This window comes from Mirounga angustirostris, unplaced genomic scaffold, assembly GCF_029215605.1.
Source record: "Mirounga angustirostris isolate CCGP_5_RB_7025 unplaced genomic scaffold, mMirAng1.0.hap1 SCAF_17, whole genome shotgun sequence".
In the NCBI taxonomy this organism is placed as follows: Eukaryota; Metazoa; Chordata; class Mammalia; order Carnivora; family Phocidae; genus Mirounga; species Mirounga angustirostris.
In genome coordinates, this window is record NW_026991725.1 from 38,869,799 (window position 1) to 38,893,257 (window position 23,459).

Genomic DNA, 23,459 nt, shown 5'->3' on the forward strand with positions numbered 1-23,459 from the left:
TGGGCAATTGTTCACCATCTCTGGGCCTTAAAAAAGGAGGATGCTGGCCTGAATAAGTCAGAGTCTCTTCTTGTTTGAAAAGTCTGATCCTGAAGACCCCCATTGCCTTCTTGCTCCTCACCCAGTCCCATGCTTAGCCACCATCCACATCCTGTGCACTGAAGGGGTAATGCTTGGACACATTTTACCCGGTCCTATCCCCTACATCTCAACTGAGTGGAAAAGGAGAGAGTGGGACTGGTGGGTAGGTGGATACTTTCGGCACTAATAGCCACCAGGCTTTGAAATATGCAACCCCTATTGGGCCCACTTCCTGAAAACATTCCTTTTAGGGAAAACAGATATCAGTGAACATTCAGCATAGGGAACTTTGATCTCATCTGCCCCCAGCCAAGAGTGGCAATAATCGCTGGGCAGATTCCCTTCAACAAAATTACTGAGCATTTACTATGTGCCAGGGACTGGGCAGAGAGGAGTAAGACCTGGTGATGCCCTCAGCACAAAACCAAGGACTGAGAATTTTTCCCCAAGGAGGAAAGCCCCTGAGCCTTTCAGAGGGGACAGATGGGATGGCCCATCTGATTCCAGAATCCCCACTTAGCTGCTTTCCTGGGAATCCTCTAGAGAGGATCTGGAGCAGTTCTTGACCAGTGCAGGGTAGAGCTCACCTACATCGTGTCCCTGAACTCTGAGCCCCTGGTCCCCAGGACTTTGCTGCTCTGTCCAGCCAGAGGCAGACAAGCCCCTGGCCACCTTGGGATGAGATGTACTTCCCCAAGTTCTATCAGCTCTTTACAGAAGCCGAAGGGCCTGATGACAGGTCTGGGACCACTGCCCTATGTGGAGCTATCAGGGTACCCAAGCACCCGGTTTATAGTCATAACTCCTGCCCCAAGGTGTGCGCATAGGTCAGGGTCTTACCGCAGGGACCTGAGCCCATGGAGATGGGGCCTGCTGTCAATGGGGCTGTGGCAGGCTGGAGTATGGCAGCCATTTTGACCTCATGCCAGGCCCAGGGCCAAAGATACGTGGTCCTTAACCTCAAGAAGGCACAGACCAAACCCCCCTTACCCCAACATTTTCAAGCACAGTGGGAGTGCAGTAGGGCCACTTCCCTGCCTGGTGCTCTAGTCTCTGTGCCTACGAGGCCTAGGTCACACATCACCTTCCTGAGAAGCCCTGAGAAAAGGAATTGGGCCAAACGGCTTCAGCATCCAGGACTCCACAACCCAGAGCGGCCAAAGCAGTACATTTAGGTGAACGGAGGGTCCTGGGGCTCATCGATGCCCCTAGCGCTCCCCATCCACCTGGCTGGCAAAAAGCCTTAGGACATTATTACCCTGTAATTTCTAGCCAGAGGTGGCTAGCTCAGGGCTGGGGAGCAGAAGGTGCCAGGCTCACCCGGCTTTCTGGAAAAGACCAGAAGATAGTGTCAAAGGACCCATGTCGGGTTGCAGGGAACTGACGCCCGAGTTCCAGAGGGGGAGTCCCTTGGTCGAGGAGGCCGGGCTGCGCACCCTCGTCAAGTGCAAGGGTGTCTGGAGGTTCTTCCGCCTCGACACTTCCCCACATGGACGCCCTCCGACTCCTCTGGGTTCCCGAGCGCCCTAGGGGTACTCCTTAAAGCAACCTAAACGCTACCGCACCCTTCCGCAGGCGGATCCCCTCCAGCCACAGCCTTAAGGCACTAAGCGCGCCGCGCACGCGCACCGAGCTCAGCGACAGCCCCACCTCTTGCTTGCCTCGACCCACCCCTTCCGCCCTCCGGTGGGGGCTCAGCGCGGCTTCCGCCGGAAACCTGGAATCGAGCCGGAAATCTAGCTCGGAAGTTGTTGTGTGGGTGCTGCTGCTCCCTCCTCTCGCTTCCCGTTTCCAAATTTAGGTTTTCGCGCGGAACTCTAGCAAGGTCCTGAGACTCCACGCCACCCCCCACATTCCAAGTTCGGCAGCAAATTACTGCAGAACCTGAAGCCAGGGAAGGAACCTGTTTCCGGCCTCACCTCCCACACTCTCCTGCCCTTCCACCTGCCCCCTCTGCCGCCCTGACCATGGCCCAGAAGCCGAAGGTAGACCCCCACGTCGGGCGCCTGGGATACCTGCAGGCACTGGTCACGGAATTCCAGGAGACGGAGAGCCAAGGTGAGAGCGGCAGGGTGGGGGGCAAGAGACGGGGCAGGGGTCCGGCCGTGACAGCCGTCCCGGACCTGGCTCCAGCGCCACTGTTTTGCTGCAGACGCCAAGGAGCAAGTACTGGCCAACCTCGCCAACTTCGCCTATGATCCCAATAACTACCAGTATCTGCGGCAGTTGCAGGTCCTTGATTTATTCCTCGATTCCCTGTCGGAGGCGAATGAAACCCTGGTGGAGTTTGCAATTGGTAAGGATGGGGCCGGTCTCCCAGATAACCTGATTTGACTTGGTGAAGTGAGTGAGTTAAAAGTCAGTCACTGGGAAAGGAATCTTTTAGGCAGTCCCTCTCCTGAGAAGGCAGATCTCCATGTCTGCGCCAGCGATGTCTGTGCTACCTCCTCGGTTCACACTTGGTCCCAGGTCACAGCTAGCTTGAATCCGGTCTGGAACCAATGCCCAGGACTCCCTCTGCATGTCTGCCTTTCCTCCTACTGAGAGATGAGATCATAAATGAGGGAATGGATTGAAGCCACTTGAAGAGGAAAAAGTTTATAGAATGCTGTCTGTTTTTTTAATCTTTTAAAGATTTTATTTATTTGAGAGAGCTAGAGAGCACGAGCAGGGGGAGGGGCAGAGGGAGAGGGAGAAACAGACTGAGTGCGGATCCCATCTCAAGGCTGGATCCCAGGATCCTGGGATCATGACCTGAGCCGAAGTCAGACCCTTAACCAACTGAGCCACGCAGGCGCCCCTAGAATGCTGTTTTTAAACATCTTTATTTTATTATGGTAACACCAAGAGAAGTAGAGGTGACTTGGAATGGCTTATAACTCCTGTAGTTGTTATGGTCTAAGACCTGTTGAATTATTCAGTGGACAGATAACCTATTTGGCATATACTGTGAGTAAGGTACTGTTCTAAATGCTGGAGAGATGGTGAACAAGTGGAGGAAAGGTCTTTGCCCTCAAGGAACTTACATTCTAGGAGGGGGAGACACATGGTGAGCAAACAAACAAAAAGCTGAGGCTCTTGGGGCACCTGGGTGGCTCAGTCGTTAAGCGTCTGCCTTCGGCTCAGGTCATGATCCCAGGGTCCTGGGATCGAGCCCCGCATCGGACTCCCTGCTCCGCGGGAAGCCTGCTTCTCCCTCTCCCACTCCCCCTGCTTGTGTTCCCTCTCTCGCTGTGTCTCTCTCTGTCAAATGAATAAATAAAATCTTAAAAAAAAAAAAAAAAAAGCTGAGGCTCTGAAGGAAGTAAACAGGGTGATGAGATAGAGCAGAGGTGGGGGCTACTTCATTTCCTCCAGCATGTGAAGGCATTCTAGGAAGTGGCACAGCATGGGCAGAGACCCTAAAGCAGAAGGAGCCAGAAAGAAGGCGGATGTGGCAGGCTGTGGGGAGTGAAGCAGAGTGGTACAAAATGAGGCTAGAGAGGTGGGCAGTACCAGAGTTTACATGACTTAGTTCTAGGCCATGGAAAAGAGTTTGGAATTTATTCTGAGGACAAACAAAAATTCTTCTTTCAGCATGCATCTTAAAAAATAACATTTTTCTGGGTGGCTCAGTGGGTTAAGCATTTGACTCTTGATTTCAGCTCAGGTCATGATCTTGGGATCATGGGATCGCCCCATGTCAGGTTCCCGAGCTCAATGCGGAGTCGGCTTGAGATGCTCTCTCTCCTCTACCTTTCCCTCTGCTCTTTCCCCTACTTGAGCACATGCTCGCTCTCTAAATAAATCTTTTTTTCCCCCCCAAATAAGTAAATAAATAAATAAATAATTTCGGGGCACCTGGGTGGCTCAGGTCATGATCTCAGGGTCCTGGGATCGAGCTCCGTGTCGGGCTCTCTGCTCAGTGGGGAGTCTGCTTCTCCTTCTCCCTCTGCCTGCCGCTCCCTCTGCTTGTGCTCTCTCTGTCAAATAAATAAATAAAATCTTCAAAAAAAATATTTTCTACATAGTGAAAGGAATCTTATTTACATAGAGAAAGAAACCTTTTATAATTATTCCATTATCACTTAACACCTAGTCAAGCAAATTTTTCTAATAGTTCCCAAAAGGGCATCTAATCTGGTTTTTATGTTCCTTAGATCTCCATCTCTCTTTCTCTCTCTTTTTAAGTGAACTTTGTATTTTATACACACACACACACACATACATATATATATATATATATATATATTTTTTTTTTTTTTAAAGTAAGCTCTGTACCCAGTGTGGGGCTGGAACTCACAACCCTGAGATCAAGAGTCGCGTGCTCTGGGCACCTGGGTGGCTCAGTCAGCTGAACAACCGACTGTTGATTTCATCTCAGGTCATGATCTGAGGGTTGTAAGATGGAGCCCCGTGTCAGGCTCTGTGCTGGGCGTGGAGCCTACTTGAGATTCTTTTTTTTTTTCCCTGCTTGAGATTCTTGACACCCCCTTCACACTCTCTCTTGTGCACACGCACACACGTTCTCTCTCTCTCTTTAAAAAATAATAAAAAGTCACATGCTCTATTGACTGAGCCAGCCAGGCACTCCCATGAACTTTGTAATTTATTTATTTTTTGAACTTTGTATTTTAGAACAGTTTTAGAAAAATTGCAAGGAGGGACGCCTGGGTGGCTCAGTCGGTTAAGCATCTGCCTTCGGCCCAGGTTGTGATCCTGGGGTCCTGGGATAGAGTCCCACATCAGGCTCCCTGCTCAGCAGGGATTCTGCTTCTCCCTCTGCCTGCTGCTCCCCCTGCTTGTGTGTGCTCTCTCTCTCTCTCTCTGGCAAATAAATAAATCTTTAAAAAAAAAAAAATTGCAAGGATAATACAGAGAGTCCCCATATATGCCATACCCAGTTTCTCTATTATTAACCACTTACATGAGTATGATACATTTGTTAGAATTAATAAGCCCAATTTTTTTAAAGATTTTATTTATTTATTCGACAGAGCAAGAGCATAAGCGGGGAGTGGCAGAGGGAGAGGGAGAAGCAGGCTCCCCACTGAGCAGGGAGCCCAGCGTGGGGCTTGATCATAGGACCCTAGGATCACAACCTGAGCCAGCCAGGCACCCTTTGATACATTATTATTAACTAAAGTCCATACTTGATTCATTTCCTTAGTTTTTCCCTAATGCCCTTTTACTATTGCAGGATCCCATCCAGGATACTATATTACTTTTAGTTGTCACATCTTGGGCTCCTCTGGACTGTGCTGGTTTCTTAGACTTACCCTTTTTTGGATGACATTGATGGTTTCGAGGAATGCTGGTCAGGTATTTTGTAGACTGTCCCGTAACTGGGATTTGTCTGATGCTTTTCTCTTGATTAGACTGGGTTGTGGGTTTTAGGGGAGGACAGCCACAGAAGTAAGTGCCATTTTCACCACATCATGTCACAGAGCGTGCTGTCAGCATGACTGCTTCCTGTTGATCATGGCCTTGATCACCTAGCTGAGGTGATACTGGTCAGATTTCTCCACTGTAAAGTTATTCTCTTCCTCCTCTTTCCATATTGTACTCTTTGGAAGGAAGGCACTACATAAATTATTTCTTTTAATCATTAGTAGACTCTTTTCATGACACTAATTCTTGAAGGATCCAGACCAGTTCTGCACCTTCCTAATTGTTTCCTAATTGTCTGGTTGCCTCTTTCTGGTGTCATTTAGCTTGTTCCTCTTTCCCCTTTATTCCTGGAACCCAGAAGTTAGATTGGAGGGCTTGATACGATCAACTAACACTTTTTCTTTCTTTCTTTCTTTTTTTTTGCGCTGAATAATTCAGGTAGGTGTGTTGTAAAATTTTGCAAGACTATCCAGGCTGGCCCCCACTGTTTGGGGTGCCTGGGGCTACAGTACAAATGGGGGTCATCCCTTTTCACCCCAGTAGGTCTCACCCATGTGTGTGGACATCTTGGCTGTATTCATACCTGCCCTGTGGCCACTCCTTGGACTTAGAATCCACCTTGGGAGTCAGGATCCAAGAAAGAGGCCCAGCAGCTGTGGGAGCAGGTTCAGGGCCTAGAGCTCCAGGTATGGGGGAAAGGAGGATGGGCTCTGGGTGGGCTTCCTGGACTCTTCAACCTGTGGAGAGGGCCAGACTGAGGCCCCCTGGAAGATCATGATGCTAAATAAATATTCTAAACCATCAGTCACTTTAAGATTTTCTTCTGTGTAAGTCCTCTGCTCCACAGCTTCTGCCATCTGAATGGTGACAGTCTCCCCTGCGAAGCATAACCTCCACCTAGGAGTGAGAGAGCTCCTGCAACTCAAGCTTTGGACTGGAGAAAACTTGTATAAAAGGAGCAGTCCCCCACAAAAAGTTTTTGCAGGATCAGGAAGGAACTTGCCCAGGGCAAGAGCACTCTAAGAGACCCTGGTCTGCTGAGTGGGAGACTTGGGCTTGGCCTGAGTTCTTGCTCTCCTGGGCGGTTTCCCAGAGTAGGTGACCCGGCCCTGGACCTGGAGCCCACAGTCACAGCTTCTCCTCTTCCTAGCTGATTCTTGTGGACGAGATCCATCTGTCCCTTCTCTGAGACTCACCTTCTCACCTGTGCTTGCCCTACGGTGCAGGACTTTTGTGGGGAGCAAAAGTGGGTGTGTCTCCGTGTCTGTGTCTCCGTGAAGGTACTTTGTCTGGCTGGTCACTTTCTTAGTATCCTTATCACCAGTTTTCCTTTTCCCTGCCACTTTTCCTCATTTTCTCTTCCTCTCCTTCCACCAGCACAAGGCTCCTAATCCCCACAGTAGTCGCTTTCTCAGCTTTGACTCCTCCATGGGATTGTCTGCAGACAGGAGAGTCCCAGTCGTACTTAGATGCATATCTTGTTACTGCTGTCATTTCCTTCTCATGTTGCCGGCCCTGAATGGGAAACACTGTCAGGTGCTTTTTCGGCTAACAGGCTATGTGCTGTGCTTTGTAGCTTTGACTCTTTCATCTCTGGTCACAGGCCTGAAATTGTATCTCCATGAGGGCAGAGCTCAGCTTTGCTTATCTCTGGGGAAGAGGAGGGAAGGGCCCAGAAGGTGCAGAGTACGGGCCATGGCTTAGCGCTGTAGCCCTGAGTGGGATTGGTTCTGGAGGAACGGCAGAGAGGAGAGCTGGTTTAGATTGCCTCAGGCTCACAGAACTAAAACCAGTGTCTGTTGGTTGGCAAGGAGCATAGTGAGTTTGATAAGAGCTGGGCTTTAGGGCCAGGCAGGTCTGGGTTCAAGTCCTCGCTCTCCCACCTAACTCTGGGCATGTGATTTCCTTTCTCCCATCATCTGTCAGGTGGGGCATCTGCCTCACAGAATTGTTGAGAGAATTAAATGCAAAGTGTCTGCAGCTGCAGGATCCCCTAGGCCTCCACCCAAGGGCCTGGTGTCCGGGCCCTTTTGAGGATAAACAGTTCCCTCATCTCCCAAAGAGGTGAGGTGGGATGGCATGCTGTCCTTCAAAGGAACCACTGCAGCTAGGCCCCTGGTTACAGAGCTGGTGCTCTGGGGCTTCGAAGGACTTGTAGTAATAGCTAGCACTTACGGAGCACCCTCTCCCGGCACACACAGCCAGCGTGCTAGGTACTGGCTTCTTTGCCTTGTCACCTTTGACCCTGAGACACACTAAAAGTAGGTGTGCTCAGAACCTCTATTTTCCATAAGGAGTCTGAGGCTTAGGAAGGATCAGCGGGTTGGGCAGAGGTTTGAAGAGTGCCAGCCTGGGACAGAAACCCAAGGCTGTCAGATTTTAGAAGAGAACAGAGGAATTCCCCATTCCTAGGATGGTGGACTGTGAAAGCTCGAAAGGCACTGCAAACCCTTCGTTTCACTGCTGAGGAAACTGAGGCGTAGGCCACCCCCCCTCAGCTGGTTAGTGGCAGGTGAGGGTCAGAATGCAGGCTTCCTTCCGTCTGTCCGTCCTCGCCGCCCAGCACGATCCAGGCATCCTTCCTCCAGGTGGTGCTGATGCGTTTAGCTCTGAGATAAGACCTCTCCTGTCAGGCCGCTCCGTGTGCCCTGAGGGCTGAAAGCTGCTGCAGTCGCTCCCCACTGGTGAGCTGGTGTGCCTGACTGTTGACTTTCTGTGGGGGCCATCTTCCTGTGACCCCTCAGACACCCTGGGCGGGATAACTGCAGCCTTCAAGAAGAATCTGGTTACAGCGATTGCTGATAACATGCAGGGCTTTTGGAGTTTCTGTATCTTTCCCTTTCTCAGCCTTTTCTTTTGTGGATTTGCCCATTTAGAACAATTGTAGAGCTGTTTTACTTACCCTTTGATTGTCGCCCTGCAAGGGCTCTGAATGTGTTACCAACCACAAGGCCAGTAGTTCTAAAGCCCTCTTTACTTGTGAGGAAACAGCTCCACAGTGAGGTTAGGTCTGTTGCCTGAGGCTCCCACTGTTAGTGATGACTGGAGCCAGGAATTTACCCATTCTGCCTGGATCCAAATTCCGTGCCCAGGGGCCCCAGCTGGCAGAGCCAAGGCTCAAACTCCAGAGTGTCATCTTTCCTTGTTCTTTCTTTCCACCACACCTTACACTTCCACACTATCCTTGAGGTGCTTCTGGTGGGAAGTCATCCCTGCTCCTACTGGTGGTGCTCACAGTCCAGGCCACGTTTGATTGGCGACTAAGGGTACCTGCCACTGGGAGGCCGTACTGGTTGGCCCTTGTTTGGGGTGGGGGACAGGAGTGGCAGAATTATGGAGGACCAGATAAAAAGACAGGATCTCAGTAAATACCCAAATGAGTGAAAGAATTTGGGGCTCTTGCTCCAAATAAAAACTCAGACAGCCTTTGGCATTAATTTGGGAATGTTTGCCCAAAGCACTATTGGTTGACTCTCAGGTGTTCTGTATGCAGCCTATGTGTCTATCCTAGATGCTGTATGGAGATAGAATGGAACCAGGAGAGAACTCTCTGCCTCCATGAAAACTGGTTGAACCCTAGGATATCACAGGATACTTGGCAGTTTTGTTACTAAAACAGGGTTCAAGTAGGTGGCCTCCCAGAATCCACGTTAAATTGTTTTCCTGTGTTCTATTTCCTGCAATACATGTAGTTGCCACTAGATGGTGGTGGTGCTTAGAAAAAGGCTGGTAGATAAATCCTCAGCGGTCTCTGGAAAACATTATTTAATATAATTGAAGATAGGCACACCCCATGAGCCAGCAGTTACATTCATAGGGTTAGGGCACATGCACATCCAGACACATGTGCAAAAATGTCACTACCAGCATTATTTGTAGCAGTCCCAAACTTAAAACAGTCAATAATAGAATGGATACTGACATTGTGGGATGTTCATACTCCTTACTTAGCAAGGTAAATAAACAATCTGTAGCTACATGCAGTAATCTTACTAACATAACCTTAAGCAAATGATGTTAGACACATGATATATACTGTGTAACTCTGTTTACATAAAAATCCAAAAATAGGCAGAAGTGAATTATAGTATTAGCATACGGATATATATGTTGTAAAAAAAAATTTTTTTAAAGATTTTATTTATTTATTAGAGAGTGTGAACAGGGGGAGAAGCAGAGGAGAGGGATAAGCAGACTCTGCTGAGCACGGAGCCCGACACAGGGCTCAGTCCCAGGACCCCAAGATCATGACCTGAGCCGAAATCAGGAGTCGGATGCCTAACCAAATGAGCCACCCAGGTGCCCCTAAAATTATTTTTTATTAAAAATTTAAAGGTTTGGGGCACCTGGGTGGCTCAGTCGTTAAGCATCTGCCTTCTGCTCAGGTCATGATCCCAGGGTCCTGGGATCGAGCCCTGCATCGGGCTCGCTGCTCCTCGGGAAGCCTGCTTCTCCCTCTTCCACTCCCCCTGCTTGTGTTCCCTCTCTCACTGTGTCTCTCTCTGTCAAATAAATAAAATCTTTTTTTTTTTAAGATTTTTTTTATTTATTCATTTATTTGAGAGAGTGAGAGAGAGCACATGAGAAGGGGGAAGGTCAGAGGGAGAAGCAGACTCCCTGCCGAGCAGGGAGCCCGATGCGGGACTCGATCCCAGGACTCCAGGATCATGACCTGAGCCGAAGGCAGTTGTTTAACCAACTGAGCCACCCAGGCACCCATAAATAAAATCTTTAAAGAAAAAAAAAAAAGAATAGAGGACTTTGTTTAAAAAAATTTTTTTAAGTTTCTGCTTGTTGGGCGCCTGGGTGGCTCAGTCTTTAAGCATCTGCCTTTGGCTCAGGTCATGATCCCAGGGTCCTGGGATCGAGTCTCGCATCAGGCTCCCTGCTCGGCAGGAAGCCTGCTTCTCCCTCTCCCACTCCCCCTGCTTGTGTTCCTGCTGTCGCTATCTCTCTCTCTCTCTCAAATAAATAAATAAAACCTTAAAAAAAAAGTTTCTGCTTGTTAATTAGAAACTATTAAATGTTTTTAAAAGATTTTATTTGAGAGAGAGAGCACTAGAGAAAGAGAACAAGCATGAGTCAGGGGCAGAGGGAGAAGAGAAGCAGACTCCCCGCTGAGCAAGGAGCCAGATGCGGGACTCGATCCCAGGATCCTGGGATCATGACCTGAGTCGAAGGCAAATGCTTAACTGACTGAGCCACTTCCCACCCCGAGGAATTCCTTTTTAAGCAGAATGATGTCTGACCCCAGGAGCCTAACTCATCAGAGAAGGAGGTATAGGGAAGCCCCAGAGTATGGAGGATGGAGCAAGAGCTCTATGGTGGGCAGATCTAGTTAGAATCCCAGTACTGCCACTGAGGAACCAGGTGACTGGAGCAAGCGATTCAGTTTCTCTAAGCCTTGGTTTCGTCATCAGTAAAATGGGGGAGAGAATTAAATAATGTGATTAAGCATCGTCCCCTTCCCAGCACACAGTAGATGTGGACCAACCATATATACACCTGTTTATAGCCCCAGAGGCTGGCCCAGGGCCCATACCTGCAACCCACAGGTACAGAAGAGGACTGACACATACAGCTAGAGTAGCAATGAGAATGCAAATGCCTACGTAAGCGGCACCAAGGTCAAGAACAAAAATAATGTCAGCAATCCAAAAGCCTATCTATGTCCCTTCCTATCCAATTCTCTTTCCTATCAGAGATGAACACCTTCGTGACTTACAACAATTTAATAATTTCTGGGGTGCCTGGGTGGCTCAGCCGGTAGAGCATGCGACTCTTAATCTCAGGGTCGTGAGTTCGAGCCCCACGTTGAGCATACAGTTAACTTTAAAAAAAAGAAAGAATTCCTCAGCTATCCATCTGTGGCAGGATTCCCCTTATAGAAAGGAGGTGATGTCAGTGTTCTCACCCCACTGCTCCCTTCCACACTAGCTGGAGCAGGGCAGCCAGCCTCTGCCATTCCTCCCAGACTTGCAGAGACCAGTTCCCCTTCCTCTGAGTTACAGGCACGAGCACACCTTGTCTGTGTGTGTATGTGTTCATTTATGTGAATACATGATTGAGTCACCTGGTACAGAATTCAGAAGGGTATGTAGCCTTTCTGGAAGCAACCATTGTTACTAGTTTCTTTTCCATCCTCCCAGAGATATTTTCAGGATTTACAGACAAATCTGTATATATTTACGTGTATACCTTTTTGCAGGTTCCACATGTGTGGTATTATATGTATATTCTGCTTTTAATTTTTTTTAACTTAGCATCATGTCTTGGTGCACCTGCAGTATCAGCCCACAAAGAGTTGCCTCATTCTTTGTAAATGCTGCGTGCCATTCCCTGGCACCCGGGGACTGGTGTTCAGCCACCCGCTTAGGGATGGACATTCAGGTTGTTTCCCTTTGCTCTCCCGAGCAGTGCTGCTGTGGATAACCTTATTTGTATACCATTTCTCCCCTGTAAGGGTATACCGGTAGCATAAATTCCCAGAAGTGAAATACAGGTCAGAAGTATGAAAAGCCATGTTTTCTCTTCTTTTGATTTAATTTGATGTTTGTTATGATGGGAGACATTCATGAGCTTAAGTCAAAACTTGTATACAGGGTATTTTGAGAGAAGTCTCACTTCTATCCCTATCCCTTTCACCCTGTTCCCCTCCTTTTTATAGATGCTAAAGTAAAACCCAAGAACAAATAGTCTCAAATGAAGACTTTTGTCTGGGATGGGCTGCAGCCAGCTCAGCGCCCTGGGGTGGCTGAGTCATCAGATGGAATAAAGTCTTGGGCCGCTCTCTCCTAGGGCTTGCCCAGCCCCCAGCCACTGGCTAAGCACTTATGGGCATGACCTCATTTAATCCCCAGAACAATCCTTAGACCCTCCTGTCTCAGCAGCAGTGCCCTACTTGCTGTGTGATCTGAGGTCCTGACCTCTCTGAGGTACCTGACCTCTCTGAGCCTCCAGCTTTCTCATCCTCGGTTGTACTTGAGGTTTTCTCTTTTGCCTCTCCTGGGAATTTCAGTGGTTCCCTGTGCCTAGAAGGACCCAGGTTTTGCCCCTTGTTCTCTTTGTGTCTTGTCTGGTTTGTCCAAAACATGTGCATCAGCCAGTCAGAACTTGTTCTTTCTGTTTGGTAACCATGGTTTAAGATGCCATGCGATCAGCATATGGTGAAGTGCACATATCTTCTGTCAGTTTGACAATTCTTTTTCTTGACCTTTTTTTTTCTTTTTAAGTTTTTATTTAAATTCCAGTAGTTAACATACAGTGTAATATTAGTTTCAGTTGTATGATACAGTGATTCAGCACTTCGATACAACACCCAGTGCTGTTTGATGGATTTTTAAATTCATTAAGGTATATGTACATCTATGTAATCAGCACTAAAATCAAGATACAGAATGTTTCCATCTCCCCCAGAAAGGTCCCTCCATGGACCCTCTCCCAGTTAGTGTCTTCTACCCCCAGGTAACTACTATTCTAACCCATGGGTTTTACCTGTTTTGTTGTTGTTTTAAGATTTTATTTTGGTGGATGATGGAGCATGGAGCCTGCTTAAGATTCTCTCTCCCTCTTCCCCCTCCCCCTCATGCTCTTGCACATGAAAGTGCACGCCCTCTCTATGTCTCTCAAAAAAAAAAAGTTTTTATTTTTAAGTAATCTCCACACCCAATGTGGGGCTTGAACTCACGACACGACCCCAATCAAGATTTGCTCTCTCCACCAACTGAGCCAGCCAGGTGCCCCTGTTTTGTCTGTTCTTGTGCTTCATCTAAGTGGGATCACACAGGATATACTCCTGTGTCTGGTTTCTTTCACTGGGTGTTTCTGAGATTCATCCAGATTGTTACATCGTCATTAGCTCACGTCTTTGTATGAATGTGCCACAATTTTTTCATCCAGTTCACGTGGTAATGGAGATTCATTTCTAGCGTAGAGCCTGTATGAATAGAGCTGTTACGAATGTTTGTACACAAGTGTTCTCGCGTACATAGGTACTCCTTTCTCCCAGGTTCAGGTAGAAGTAGAATTGCTCAGAGCGTAGGTGTATGTTTGACTTTGGTAGAAGCAGCCATGTACTTTTCCAGCCCAATGATAACGTGTGAGACTCCTGGCCACTGGCACATGAGAATTCCAGCAGCCCCACCGCCCACCAGCGCTTAGTCTTGTCAGTCTGTTTGTTTTAGCCATTACAGTAGGTGTGTGGAGACATCGGATCGTGGTTTGAATTTTCATTTCTCTGAGAAGTAGTGATGAGCACACTGTATGCATTGCTCTTATTGTGCATAGTTTAAGTCTCGCTCATTTTTACATCGTGTTCATTTTTTCTTGATAGGCATTAATATATATTCTTTATGTATTCTGGAAGAATCCTCTTTCAGATAGTTTATTAATATTTTCTCTTTTTGTCTTTTTACTTTTTTTAATGGTGTCATTTGGTGAGTTCCATTTTCTAAATGAAATTTAGCTTTAGGGGTGCTTGGGTGGCTCAGTTGGTTAAGCGACAGGTGCCTTTGGCGCCGGTCATGATCTCAGGATCTTGGGCTCCCTGCTCAGCGGGGAGCCTGCTTCTCCCTCTCCCTCTGCCTGCCGCTCCCCCTGCTTGTACTCTCTCTCTGTGTCAAATCAATCAATCAATCAATCTTAAATGAAATTTAGCTTTAAAAAAGAAAATCCTTTTCCGGGGCAGCCAGGTGGCTCAGTCAGTTAAGTGGCCGGCTCTTGATTTTGGCTCAGGTCATGATCTCAGGGTTCTGGGATCGAGCCCAGGTCCGGCTCCGTGCTCAGTGGAGTCGGCTTGAGGTTCTCTCTCTTCCTCTCCCTTTGCCCCTTCTTCTGCTCATGCGCATGCACTCTCTCACTCGCTCTCAAATGAGGGAGTCTTTAAAAAAATCCTTTTCCTGGGGCGCCTGGGTGGCTCAGTCGTTAAGCATCTGCCTTTGGCTCAAGTCATGATCCCAGGGTCCTGGGATCGAGCCCCGCGTTGGGCTCCCTGCTCAGCGGGAAGCCTGCTTCTCCCTCTCCCACTACCCCCTGCTTGTGTTCCCTCTCTCGCTGTGTCTCTCTCTGTCAAATAAATAAATAAAATCTTTAAAAAATTAAAATTAAAAAAATCCCTTTCCTGCTTATAAAAATAACACTTTTTTTTTTTTTTTTTAATCATGACCTGGGCCAAAGGCAGCTGCCCAACCAACTGAGCCACCCAGGTGTCCCTAAAAATAACATTTTCTACCCTGTTTCCTCTCCACAGAAAACAAACAAACAACATTTTTGTGGAGGTAAACTTAGAAAATAAAAGAAATAAAAATGACTCCTAACCCTGCTGCACAGAGATAAGCATTATTAACCTTTTGCTGTGTTTCCAGCTTGTCTTTTGTTAACTTGTCTGTCCATTTATTGAGCATCTGCTGTATGCCAGGCTGAGGTGACCAATTGAGATAAGACAAATTCCCCCTCTGGTGGGAGTTGTGGTTTAGTGGGGGACCTTCAGTTAACCTGACAAATAACTTAGGTGTGAAGAGGAGACACAATGGAGGTGAGGAGAGGGCGCTGGGGAAAGGGGCTGAGGGCAGTTGCGGAAGGCTCTCTGAAGAGGTGACATCTTGCCGGGCTTACTTGTAAGTTCATTGCAGTTTTATTGTATATACAATTTGATGACTTTTTTCCTCCTTAACCTTATGTTGCAAGCATTTAGGCATTTTCCCATATTAAATACTCTTTGAAAACATGATTTTTAAGAATTATAGACTTTCCCATCATGCAGACATACGGAACTGGATCCAACCACCTTGTTCTTGCTGGGCATTATTTAGGAAGCTTCCAGTTTTTGTGTTCCAGTTTTGTCTTTTCCTACACCTCTCCTTCCTTCTTCAGGACAGGCTCACAGAGGTAGACTCGGGAGGGAGAGCTCAATTAGCTGTGGCCTTGGCTTCTCATGGGTCCCCTGGATCCATTTTGGGTGCTTCCATTCAGACTCCTTGCCCCCTGAAGCCCTTCTCTTTCCAAGCACTCACTCTTGTCTCCCACTCTGAGGATCGCTGCCAGCAAGGCAGAGGGCCTTCAAGAATGCCCTGTGGTTGGGTCCCAGGCAGTGGCAAGCTCTGGCAGGCACAGAATCCATCCTTGGAGACTTCCTAGGTCTACAAATAGGGAGCAGATGGGGCCAGCTGTCCAGAGGCCTCCTCCTGCCTTCACCCTCCAACAGATGCCATCTGATTATCCCCTGGCCTGGGTGGCAATGTCCCGCCCGGGCACATCCCTGTGTGATGATGACTCACTGGCCAAGGGTGACTCAGACTTCATCTTATCATACTTTACAGCAGAGATAAATCCCATCCCTTGCCCCCAGTCAATTAACCTACAGTGTGGGTAGGAGGCTGGTTCACTGCTGGTAGTTCAGAAGAGATGGTGTAGATGTGTCCGGGAAGCCAGAGGCCTGCCAGAGCATTGCCACTTGTCCCATGACTGTGGCATAGGGCTTCCCATCTTCTGGGACTTCGGGCAACTTACTCAACCGCCTCAGCTTCCACTAAAATCGGGGCGCTAGTAACACTTCATGGAGTTCAGTCATGTTCCCAGCACATGTCCAGTGAGTGTCCACAGTTGCAGGTGCCTGGGATACAGAGGTAAACCAGAGAGCAGGGCCTTGCCTTATGATGTCCAGTGACAGGGACAGAGCAAGTAGGGAAGGCAGTCAACAGGATGCCCCAGGATGTGCTGAGGACTCCACGGGGGTGAATGGGTGCTGAGGTGGTATGAGCAGGTCAGGCCTCTGCGTGTCCCATAGGGAGGGACCTCTCTGTCAGAGTGCCTTATCTCCCTTGCCTCGTGATTCCAGCAGTGCCCCTCAGCTCCTTCCTTCCCTCAGAGGTGCTCTGAGCCACAACTTGGATCCCAGAACTGCAGAAGTCCATGGTAGGCGACATCTCAGGGAGCCGACCATCCAGACCCCAGCTCTCTGCAGTTCAACCCTTTTCCCCAGCTCACCGCTCTACAGCCCTTTCAACAAGTATTTGTGGAGCTCTTCTTGCACCAGGCACCAAGGACCGGGTGGGAATAAGACGGCCACGGTCTTGACCTCAAGGCATCTGCCTTCTAGTGGGGCTTGGCAGCTAGTGAGCAAGAAGACAAATCTGCCAGGGTGGTTTCTTGGGGTTCTAAGCATATGAAGAAAATGGCATGCAGGGATGAGGGGAGTGCCCTTTACGTGGTGGGGAGTGGGGTGTTCCAGGAGAACCTTACTGGTGAGGGAGCAGTGAGGTTTGGTTACCAGCAAAAGGGAGGCAGCATGTGAAAATCTGGGGCCAAAAGGTCCAAGGGCTGAGGCTGGGAGTGATAGAGAAGGACCAGACCAGATGGCGCAGGGCCGTGAAGACCTCAAAGGGGAATTTGGATTTTCTTCTGAACGCAGGGAGAAGTCCGTAGAGGCTGAAGGGATAAAACTTTTAAAAATATTTCCCTATAGCAGGACTCAAACTGACCCAGGTACTGTGAGGGAGGGGGTGGTAGTGCCAGCCCCGGGCAGACTCCTGCCCCTGGAAGAGACATGTCCCTGCCGGCCCACCTGTTCCCCCTTGCTCTAGCGTTTTAATAAATTACACTGCATCCATAAGGTAGTGCGCTGCACAGCCATTAAATGATGCCATGGTTAAAAAAAAAATAAATGATGCCACAGTTGTAGGTATGTTGGCCTGGAAAGATGTTCACAATCCATTGCTGAATGAAAAAAGCTGGCTTACAAAACAGGAAAGGATCACATTTTTATTAAATGTTTATATATATTCATATATTTTGAAGTTGAGGAAGGAAAAGCAAATGTTGGATGGTAGGATTAATATGGTTTATAATTTGGCTTCTAGTATTTTTAACAGCTTTATTGAGATAATTGATATATAATAAGTTGTACATCTTTAAAGGATACAGTTTGACAAGTTTTGGCATGTATACATCTGTGAAATCATCACCTTACCTATGTTTTTTAATTTTTTTTTTAAAGATTTTATATATTCATTTGATAGAGACAGTGAGAGAGGGAACACAAGCAGGGGGAGTGGGAGAGGGAGAAGCGGGCTTCCCACCGAGCAGGGAGCCCGATGCAGGGGCTCGATCCCAGGACCCTGGGATCATGACCTGAGCCGAAGGCAGACGCTTAACGACTGAGCCACCCAGGTGCCTGTTTTTTAATTCTGTAAAGTGATATATCATGGGTTTTATTTTTTGTTTGGTTGGGGGTTTTTTTAGTTTTTTGGTTTTGCTTTAAAAAAAAAAAAAAAAAAGGAAAGCATATCAACCATTGAACTGGCTGACCCAAGGAGGAAAGGGATTGGTACCCACTTCCTGAAGGCTAGGCTGTGGCAGGCAGGCCTTCAGGACCCTTGAAGGGATGGATACCAGAATGGACTTTGGATCCCTTGTTCCTGGGACAAAGTGGGCAGAGAGGAGCTGGGAGGGGAGGTGGGAGGATACGCAGGCCTGAGGCACCCAGTCTCCCCTTGTTCTTCCCCAGGAGGCCTCTGCAACCTGTGCCCAGACAGGGCCAACAAGGAGCACATCCTGCAGACAGGGGGCATCCCGCTCATCATCAACTGCCTGTCCAGTCCCAACGAGGAGACCGTGCTATCTGCTGTCACCACGATCATGTACCTGAGCTCACCAGGGTCTGGCTCCCACCCTGAGCTAACCGCCATGCCCGTGGTCCAGTGCATGCTGCGCTTCTCTCTCTCGGCCAACACGAGGCTCCGGAACCTGGCCCAGATCTTCCTGGAAGACTTCTGTTCCCCAAGCCAGGTGGCAGAAGCCCGCACCTGGAGGGCTCACTCTGCCCTGGGTATCCCACTGCCAAGGACTGAGGCCCCACAGCAGCCCTGATCCAGGGAGACCTCATAGCCATGATACCCTGACTACTAGAGAGGAGGCCACAATCCTAGTTGGGGCTCAGGGAGCAGGAGCAGCCTGGCTCCCACTGAGCATGTTCTCCCCAAAAGGTGTCCTTTCAGCTATTTTAAAGGTGAGTCTTCTCAGCGTGACAGGTTATTTACACTGTGGTGAGGGGCATTGAGAGAAGAGGCCAGACTTTGAGACACATGGAGGAGAGCAAAGGCAATGCCATTTCCATAGTTTGGCACTCTCAACCAGCTGAAGGTCAAGCTCCTGCCTCCTGCCCCCACCCCCAGTGCCCCACTGCCAGGCTGTCAACCTCCTGTGAGAAGCAGCTGGGATCCTAGATTCAGAGGCTTTACAGAAGGGGCTTTTCATGAGGAACAGCTGGGCCTGGGATTAGACTTGCTTGTGCTTGAGGAAACAGGAATTCTCCTTTAACAGAAGTACCTAAAATAATCTTGAGGAACAAATGAGAAGCCAGCTCAGGGCCCTGGGAAGGTGTCATGCCCACTCCAGGGCTACGGAGCCTGGGTACCTGCACTGCCAGCTCCCCAGGCTGGGCGCTGGGCGTGCTTGATGCCGGCCTGGAGAACTCTGTGGCCCACAAACAGTTTATCCACACGGGCCTATCTGCCAGACACCATGGCGTTTCAAAGACAAAGATGTGGTCTCTTTTTTTTTTTAAGATTTTATTTATTTGTCAGAGAGAATGCACAAGCGGATGGAGCGGCAGCAGAAGCAGGCTCCCCGCTGAGCAGGGAGCCCGATGTGGGGCTCGATCCCAGGACCCTGGAATCATGACTTGAGCAGAAGGCAGACGCTTAACCGACTGAGCCACCCAGGCATCCCGTTTTTTGTTTTTGTTTTTAATTAAAAATTTTTTTAAAGGTTTGATTTGACAGAGAGAGACACAGCGAGAGCAGGAACACAAGCAGGGGGAGCGGGAGCGGGAGAGGGAGAAGCAGGCTTCCCGCAGAGCAGGGAGCCCGATGCGGGGCTTGATCCCAGGACCCTGAGATCATGACCTGAGCCAAAAGCAGATGCTTAACGACTGAGCCACCCAGGCGCCCCTTAAATTTATTTTATTTTTTTAAGATTTTATTTATTTATTTGAGAGAGAATGAGAGAGAGCACATGAGAGGGGGGAGGGTCAGAGGGAGAAGCAGACTCCCCGCTGAGCAGGGAGCCCGATGTGGGACTTGATCCCGGGACTCCAGGATCATGACCTTAGCCGAAGGCAGTCGCTTAACCAACTGCGGCGCCCGGTGCCCCTTAAATTTAGTGATAGAGTGAGTGAGAGTGTGGGGAGGAGCAGAGCGAGAGGGACAGTCAGAATCCGCACCCAGCGGAGAGCCCAACACAGGGCCTTATCCCACGACCCCAAGATCACGACCAGAGCCAAAACCAAGAGCCAGACACCCAACCAACTGAGCCACCCAGGTGCCCCTACTCTTCAGTGATACAGCCCACGGACTGTTAAGGTAGCCGTCAGGCATTAAGACATGAGGGTGAGGACACGTCAGAATACAGGCATAAACCCTTGAAGCTGTGTACTCTTCCCTCACCACCCCATGGCCCCAGCCTGAAAGTCCTGGTCCTCCTCTCCCATCAGGGTTGGGTTAGTGAGGGGGGTGTCCCTGCCCCTAGAAGTGAGTCTCAGACAAAAGGGCTTCAGGAATGCAGGCGTGGTGCTCAAGGGAGACAGAGGACCAGAGACTGACAGAAGTGTGTGGCTTGGAGTCCACAGTGTGCACTGGTCAGCACAGGGGAAACAGTATGGGACCCCCACGGAAAGTTGGGGTTCAGGAGCAACGGGGAGCTTCCTGGCCTCCCTTCTGCACTCCCTCAGGGTTGACCTCTAACATGGCCAAGGAAAAGCAGATGCAAGAGAGATGGTGTCTGTGGTTGTGGAGGTGGGGCAGGTTCTGGAGCCACTGGACTAAGGACACGAGGAGGAGAAAGCCTATCCGCCTGTATTCCGACTGCCCCTCCTAGGGCTCCTGGCCCTTTCCTTTCCTGAATAAAGGGCCTTTAAAGAGTGGTGAGCCAAAATGTTTTATTAAAAAGGTTCCTGAGTGATTTTCCCACCATGTTTCCTGGCCAGCCATCTTGCTGGGTTCCAGGTGGCTGACTTTTGAGAATGGAGGTTACGGTGTCTCCCTGCTCCGCGGGGCTGGGGGCCACCACCACGACACTGCCCCGCCATTCAGCTCTGCTGGGGTTCCCTGCTGGCCTGCCTTCCCTTCCTTCAGCTACTATCCACTGTTCTGTCCCCCTGCTTGCTTTCTATGATCTCCCTCCAGTTGTCACTCCAGGAGAGCAGCCGTCTCCTCGTCGGGGGTAGGGCTAGGTGCTGGTTGTGGCAGCAGGTGAACAAGATGTGCTCCCAGCTTGGGGTCTCCTCTTGGCCTGGGACAGGATGTGGGAGAAAGGCAGTGAGATGCAGTCAGTAATCTAGTTATTTTACTCCCTCTCCCTAATCCCAGCAGGCCAGATGCCTGGAAGGTTGCCAGAAAAACAGGTCTAACCTCGAATGGTGTCCTTGTCATCAATGAGCAGGTCCCCCAAGACCACCGTCTTGTCCCTCGTCAGGATAATGCGCTCCACAAACTGGGGCCCCAGGTGATTCTCCACCCAGCGGTACTGAGGTGAGGACACAGGTCTGTCAGTAGGGCCAGTGAGTAAATAGGTGGGAATGGGGTCTCCAGCCTTTGTGAGATGCTGCTCCCCTCCCCCCCCCCACTTCCTGTGTTTAAGTTCTGCTGGTTTATTTTAAACATCAGAACTTAGGAAGCCGTTTGCTATGAAGGGCTGGGGTAACCGTACCTTCTCACCCACACAGTGTTCATACTTCAGCAGAGGGCTGGAGCAGATGAAGACCTCCGTGCTGCGTGGAAGGGGCATGGGTTAGGGTGGTACCCGCCCTTACTCCACCGCCCCTCCCTCTCTGCCCTTCCTCACTCCTGCATGTTGTTCATCTCCTGCATGGCTTCCAAGGCTCCAGGGATAGGCTCCAAGTCTAGGAAAAAGCCTGGGGCTTCATACACACTGGCCACTTTGTCCTGAAAGATACCGTGTTCTTGTCCCAGCTTCTTCCTCCAGCAGATCTAGCCCCAGGGAGGACTCTCAAAGTAAGATTCCTGGGGGACCCATCCCCAAATCAGAGCCACAGGGAGGGGATTTTACATAGGGGGAAGCATTCTTCCAGACTTTCTTGTCCAGAGTGAACAATGGATTCTGTTAAACAGAAAGGGGGTGTCTCTGGAAATGGAGCAGAGGCAGTCTTGCCCAAGGAGAGGGCTCCCATTCCTAGGAGCCCTGTGCGGCCGGGCTACCTGCTTCCGGGGACACTGTGGGGCCAAGGTGCCCTGCTTCCGGAGACACTGGGGGGTCGGGGCACCTGGCTCCCGGGGAAACTGTGGGGTCTGGGCTCCCGCTCCTGGCGACAATGTGGGGTCCAGGCTCCTGCTCCTGGAGACACTGTGTGGTAGGGGCACCTGGCTCCCCGGCTCTCTGTGGGGTCGGGGCTCCCGCTCCCGGGGACATTGTATGGTCGGGGCACTTGGTCCTGGCGACGATGTGGGGTCCAGGCTCCCGCTCCCGGGGACGTTGTGTGGTCGGGGCACCTGGCTCCCCGGCTCTCTGTGGGGTCGGGGCTCCCGCTCCCGGGGACATTGTATGGTCGGGGCACTTGGTCCCGGCGACAATGTGGGGTCCAGGCTCCCGCTCCCGGGGACGTTGTGTGGTCGGGGCACCTGGCTCCCCGGCTCTCTGTGGGGTCGGGGCTCCCGCTCCCGGGGACATTGTATGGTCGGGGCACTTGGTCCCGGCGACAATGTGGGGTCCAGGCTCCCGCTCCCGGGGACGTTGTGTGGTCGGGGCACCTGGCTCCCCGGCTCTCTGTAGGTGGGGACGCCCGGCTTCTGGGCGCCCTGTGGGGTCGGGGCTCCTGCTCCCGGGGTCACTGTGGGGTCGGAGCTCCCCTCCAGCGCACGCCCCTTGCTGCGCTCCCGCTCTCTCCCTACCTACCGCCAGGTCCGGCCGCAAGGCTCGGTACTGCTCGCGGGCGAGGAAGCCGCGGCGCTCTTCCAGCGCCACGTGTGGTTCCCCAGGGAAGCGGCGGCGGAAGCCCCGCAGGAGGCCCGCCTCGAAGTCGGCCAGCACGCCGTCCATGTCCACCAGCACCCGCACGGGCCGCGCACGCCGCGCCGCCATCGCCGCCGCCATCGCTGCGGGCGGCGGGCGGGGGAAGGACGAGGTCGCCGGGGGGCGGGGAGCGGGCGCCAGGCCCGCAACTTCCGGAGGCGCGGGGTGGGAGGGCGCACCGGGGCTCATTTGCATGGGGCGCCCGGGAACCCGGCCCTGCGGGAGCGCGCGGCCTTCCCAAGGCGGCGGCGCGAGGCGGCCTGAGAGCGCGCCCGCGTGCACGTCCGCTCCCCCTCCCCCACTCCGCAGGGGACGACCCCAAATCCTGCGAAGGCCTCAGGGCTCCTTAAACTTGTGGGGCTGGCGCGACCCTTAGAATCCCGACCTCGAGGCCCGGGGCCACCGCCCTCCCTGCTTGTGGGGCGGGACGCAGGAACACTCCGGACGCCGGACCCCGGACCAGAGACCCCCACGGCCCGACTCACGGAGGCGCCCAGTAACTTTGAAGTGAGACTGTTGAAGACCCCTGGCTCGCGTGAGTCGAGCTCCGAGGAGACGAACTCCTAAACCAGAGTTGGGGTTGGGAGCGTCCGCTTTGAACATTTAGTTCCACCCCGAGGAGACGATGTCCACCCAGCGCAGGTAAATCGGCAATGTCCTTTCTGTGGAACTGACCTCTGCTCTAGAATTGGCAGTTACAGCCCCGTCTAGAAAACGCGGAACACTGCTAAGTTTCGTTGATGCTCCTTTGTAGACTTTACGGCATTTTTTGACCACATCCAAATAGATTGACCTACAAACTGTAAACTCAGATTTGGTTAAGTGATCCATCTTCCTGTAGTTCCCCATTTGAACACCCCAGTACTTCCAAACCAATGTTAACAGGAGCATTACAAAGGGGAGACTAGTGTCTTGGTTCTAAAGTGATCTAATTAAAAAGCCTTCAAGAGGTGTAATCGGCATTAAGCAATAGTTCTCCACGGTTC

At 50.7% G+C, this 23,459-nt stretch overlaps 2 protein-coding genes across 5 annotated transcripts; one reads left to right on the plus strand and one right to left on the minus strand.

Moving 5' to 3' along the window:
* Nucleotides 1–170: 170 nt before the first annotated feature.
* ARMC7 (armadillo repeat containing 7) lies at nucleotides 171–20,950 on the plus strand. 2 transcript variants are annotated; one of them, XR_010408426.1, is made up of 4 exons: nucleotides 171–2,139; nucleotides 2,234–2,377; nucleotides 17,954–18,454; nucleotides 20,814–20,950. XR_010408426.1 is itself a non-coding variant. In XM_045888497.3 (3 exons), exons 1-3 carry the CDS (start codon nucleotides 2,049–2,051, stop codon nucleotides 18,313–18,315), a joined length of 597 nt encoding a protein of 198 aa, XP_045744453.1. In that variant the 5' UTR covers nucleotides 171–2,048; the 3' UTR covers nucleotides 18,316–19,226. The 2 variants fall into 2 exon arrangements, 1 of the variants encoding a protein (XP_045744453.1); XM_045888497.3 differs by lacking the exon at nucleotides 20,814–20,950 and having other exon boundaries at nucleotides 17,954–19,226.
* NT5C (5', 3'-nucleotidase, cytosolic) lies at nucleotides 19,015–23,134 on the minus strand. Of its 3 annotated transcripts, none has more exons than XM_045888490.3 (5): nucleotides 22,357–23,134; nucleotides 21,289–21,434; nucleotides 21,154–21,214; nucleotides 20,856–20,989; nucleotides 19,015–20,736 (listed from the first exon to the last, which is right to left on the minus strand). In XM_045888490.3, exons 1-4 carry the CDS (start codon nucleotides 22,666–22,668, stop codon nucleotides 20,876–20,878), a joined length of 633 nt encoding a protein of 210 aa, XP_045744446.1. In that variant the 5' UTR covers nucleotides 22,669–23,134; the 3' UTR covers nucleotides 19,015–20,736; nucleotides 20,856–20,875. The 3 variants fall into 3 exon arrangements, with proteins under 3 accessions (XP_045744446.1, XP_045744444.2, XP_045744445.2); XM_045888488.3 differs by having other exon boundaries at nucleotides 20,856–20,970; nucleotides 22,357–23,129; XM_045888489.3 differs by having other exon boundaries at nucleotides 20,856–20,970; nucleotides 21,289–21,389; nucleotides 22,357–23,126.
* Nucleotides 23,135–23,459: the final 325 nt, after the last annotated feature.